Source organism: Arachis hypogaea, chromosome 11 (assembly GCF_003086295.3).
Source record: "Arachis hypogaea cultivar Tifrunner chromosome 11, arahy.Tifrunner.gnm2.J5K5, whole genome shotgun sequence".
NCBI lineage: Eukaryota > Viridiplantae > Streptophyta > Magnoliopsida > Fabales > Fabaceae > Arachis > Arachis hypogaea.
In genome coordinates this window covers 19,372,503-19,376,739 of record NC_092046.1, presented here as the reverse complement: position 1 = coordinate 19,376,739, position 4,237 = coordinate 19,372,503, and the positions used below count along the sequence as shown (strand labels likewise).

At 41.9% G+C, this 4,237-nt stretch overlaps 1 protein-coding gene across 1 annotated transcript; it reads left to right on the top strand.

Annotated features, from left to right (window-relative positions):
- The first annotated feature begins 1,781 nt into the window (after positions 1–1,781).
- LOC112721102 (uncharacterized) lies at positions 1,782–3,428 on the top strand. Its single transcript, XM_025772174.1, has 3 exons — positions 1,782–2,135; positions 2,259–2,580; positions 2,785–3,428. The coding sequence occupies exons 1-3, from the start codon at positions 1,782–1,784 to the stop codon at positions 3,426–3,428; spliced, it is 1,320 nt and encodes a 439-aa protein (XP_025627959.1).
- The last annotated feature ends 809 nt before the right edge of the window (positions 3,429–4,237 follow it).

Here is a 4,237-nt window from a genome sequence, read left to right as displayed (position 1 = left end):
TCTTCTAACTTTAATGGTCCAACCATAATGCTATGGTACTACATAACTCTGTATAATAATAAGTAGTTTTCTTAATTTGGAACTGGAAGAAGAGATTATAATGTAAGATGTTGAGAGCTCCAAAGTGAGGCTAATTTTTTTGGATATGAACCAAGGGTTGGTGTAACGCCCGTTTATGGCGCTGAGAGGTGTTTAACTAATCTGTGACAGCGGTTAGCTAATGGTGGGAAATCGGACGGTCCGATTTCATGCAGGGGATGAGGGGCACAAATCGGACTGTCCGATTTGTGCGTGGTGATGTTGCATGCATGGAAATCGGACCATACGATTTGTAGCATCCGTAGGGTTTTTTTTTTTTGCCCAAGGAAATCGGACCTACCGATTTGAGGGCTGATTTCAGAAAAACTCTAGCTAACCCAAATCGGACCCAGCGATTTCTGGGTTTAAAAAAATTTTTGGGCGGGCTGTCTACTAATCGGACCATCCGATTTTTTAGTTCTAAAAAATTCGAATGGCCATACATGCGGTCGGATGGTCCGATTTGAGTGTGATATATATATATATATATATATACCCACCTAATCTGAGCAGCTCATTTCATTCTTCTTCTTCGGTGCTGCAACTCTCTAAATCTCTTCTCTGCAAATCTCTTCTTCTTTATTTGTAGATCTCTTCTTCTCTATTATCATGGATGATAGAGTAAGATTAAAAGTGTATTATCATGGCCATATTTTATTACAAACATCAGAAGGAGTGAAATTTGTGTGATAATCCATTAGATATTATTATTCCATTCACACTGTCATTTGAAGAATTAAAAGGGGTCATTTGTGAGAGGATGGATTCTCAAATATCTAGGAGAGTGTCGTGTATTCTGTACATATATTCTATATCTGTCTTTGGTGGGTTCGTGCAATTTCAAACGAAATACGTGACTGACGAAGCGAGCATGCAAGAAATGTTTTCAGTGTATCTTGAAAGTCGGTCGCAAATGACGTTTATCTAACTGTATATCGAGTTCGAGCAATCTGCAGTGGACCAAGATATTGAATTGGAAGATTACAACAGTGATAGTGAAGAAGAGTTCGAAAGTAACTACGAGGTCGTTGATCCGGGTGTAGACGAAGATCAAGCTGACGAGGCTATGGTGGCAGATGTGGCGAATGTGGCAAATGCACTAGCAAATCAGCAGCCATTTGTGAAGCCGAGTTTCATGCGATCGTTGGATTTGGAGGCCATGCATGCACCGGAGTTTCTTCAATATGTAAATGCAGGTGCGCTGTTAATTTAAATTAAGATTTGTGATAGTATGATTTCTGCGCCATTTGGGCCGGACTGGCCGGTTCGACCGGACCGCCCATCTAGACCGGACCGGCCGGTCCGACCGGGTAGGGCATTAGGACGGGACTTGATGGTTCGACCGGACTGGTTGGTTCGTCCGACAAACTGGTAAACCGAATCTTAGACCGGTCCGGTCTCATGGTGAGACCGCAGAAGGCGACGAAAATTGTTGAATTGTTAGTGAAAATTTTTTACTATGCTTTATTTTTTAATTACATAAGACCGGGAAGATCAGTTAAACCAATGATTTGACCGGTTTGATCAGCAGTTTGGTTTTGAGAAGTACATTTTCCATTGTTCTGTGCTTATTAGTTTATTACATTATTAGTTCTGACAAGTCTAAAATTTGTGATGTTGTTGCCGCAGAGCTTCCCCTTATGCCGGATGGTGAATTTACTGTGGGAATGTAATTCAGTTCTAAGGAGGCAGTGATTAAGGCGATGAAAGATTATACAATCCGCAGAGGTGTGGATTATTGGGTGCATGAGTCAGAACCGACGACATTCTATGCTAAATGCACCCAGTATAGTGCAAGATGTGATTGGCTGATTAGGGTGAGCAAAATGTCCAGAAAGTTCTGTTGGGAGATAAGGAGGTACAATGGTAGTCACATCTGTACTAGGGCCACCATTTCTCAAGATCATTCGAAGCTGGATTCCAACACAGTTGCAGAAGCAATAAAGCCATTGGTAGAAGCTGACCCGTCTATTAGGGTGAAATCAGTGATTGCGGAAGTACAGTCAAAGTTTAACTACACCATTAGTTATCGCAAAGCATGGTTGGCAAAACAGAAGGTAGTGGAGTCAATTTTCAGAGGGTGGGAAGCTTCGTACGAAGCCTTGCCGATATGGTTTGAGTTCATGTGTCACAAGGAGCCATCCGCAGTTGTTCATTTTGAAACAATGCCTGCGTACTAGGGAGATGACTTGGTTCCTAATATTCGTGTGCTACACCGAGTCTTCTGGAGTTATTACCCTTGTATTAGAGCCTTCAGACATTGCAAGCCAATAGTGCAGGTAGACGGAACTCATTTGTATGGAAAATACAAGGGTTGTTTGTTGGTTGCAGTCTCACAGGATGACAACAACAACATCGTGCCGATTGCATTTGCGATAGTTGAGGGAGAGACATATGAGGCTTGGCACTTTTTTCTGAGTAACTTGCGACAGCATGTTGTGACACGTGACGGTGTGGGTCTTATCTCTGATCGACACGATTCCATTAGGTCTGCTATTGCTCGTTGTCACGGAGCTTGGTCTCCTCCCAGAGCATTCCACATGTTTTGCATCAGACACATAGAGTCCAACTTTCTAAGGAAATTCAAGGCTTCGTATCTGTAGAAGCTTATCGTCAATATCGGTATGATAGTTACGATTACATTTACTCCTGGACTCAGTTATTATGATGAACGTTTTTTATGGTGGGTCCTTTTTTATGTGACAGGTTACTCGCAAACAGTTCGCGAGTACGAGACGCGTTATCAGCGTTTACGTGAGCGGGGTGAGGCTTATACCAACTGGTTGGATCGAATTCCGCGTGAGCAATACGCTTTAGCATTTGATGGGGGATATCGATGGGGTCATATGACAACCAATCTAGTAGAATGCATCAACTCGGTACTGAAAGGGGCTCGCAATCTTTCAGTCACTGCACTTGTTAAGGCAACATTTTACAGGCTTAATGAATTGTTCACCCAAAAAAGAGCCGAGACTGAGGCTCGAATTAATGCAGGACATGTGTTCTCTGAGCTTGTAACCTCCAAACTACATGCAAATCAGCGGGCAGCAGGTAACATCCAAGTGAGTTGCTTTGACCGACAGAATGAGGTATTCGAAGTGCGTGAGTGTCCTAGTGGTGTGGAGTATGCAGTGGACCTCCGTCAACAACGGTGTGACTGTGGTGAGTTCCAAGTTGACCGGCTCCGTGTCGACATGTGTTTGCTTGTTGTGCAAACCAACGTCTTGATTGGCAACTGTATGTACATGATGTCTACAAGATGGAACAGGTTCGACGAGTGTACAGGGCTAGGTTTAGGCCACTCGGGAATCCAACAACATGGCCTGTTTATCATGGACCTCGATTCGTAGGTAATCCATTCCTTAGACATGTATCCAAAGGTCGGCCAAGGATGACCTGTTTCTTGAATGAAATTGACACTCGGATGTTGCGTGGTCCTAGGCGATGTAAGCAATGTGGGGCCGAGAGCCACAGCCGTAGTAGATGTCGTCAACGTGGTGGTCCAAGTAATCCGTAGTTGATGGACACTAAATTTAGTGTATGACTTTGAATATTTTATATATTGTATGACTTTCGTATGTGACGTTATTGTATGACGTGATTAACAATTCCAATTCAAGACATAATTCCTTCTTTTAAATAAATCAATCTCAAAATATATCATGTTTAAAACCAAATCTTTTTAAATATTTACTTCAAACGAAACTTTCAATTTTATAAAATTTCGGCAGCATCTCCTCTAAAACTCGGACTTTGCCATCCTATTCGGGTCCCATCCAAATATTTCTCAAACATGTTCTCAACCATTTCCAAATCTCAAACATTCTAGAAAATTGAACCAGTTCCATGAATAAGTCCAATACATTCTACATAAGTAAGTCAAACATGCTACATAAATAAGTCCAAGACATGATACATAAATAAGTCCAACACATGCTAGATAAATAAGTCCACGACAAGATACATAAGTAAGTCCAACATCATTTTCTCATCGCTCATTTTACATCTATGACTCATTTCTTGCATTTCTTTGCAACCTTCTTAAAAGCGGATGGGGTATACCGACTAGCGCTCCGCCGAGGGGATCAGCTCTAAGGTTGTATCCTTTTCCTTTTTCGCTAGTAGTTGTACCTATGAAAACATTCGATAACCAACTAAT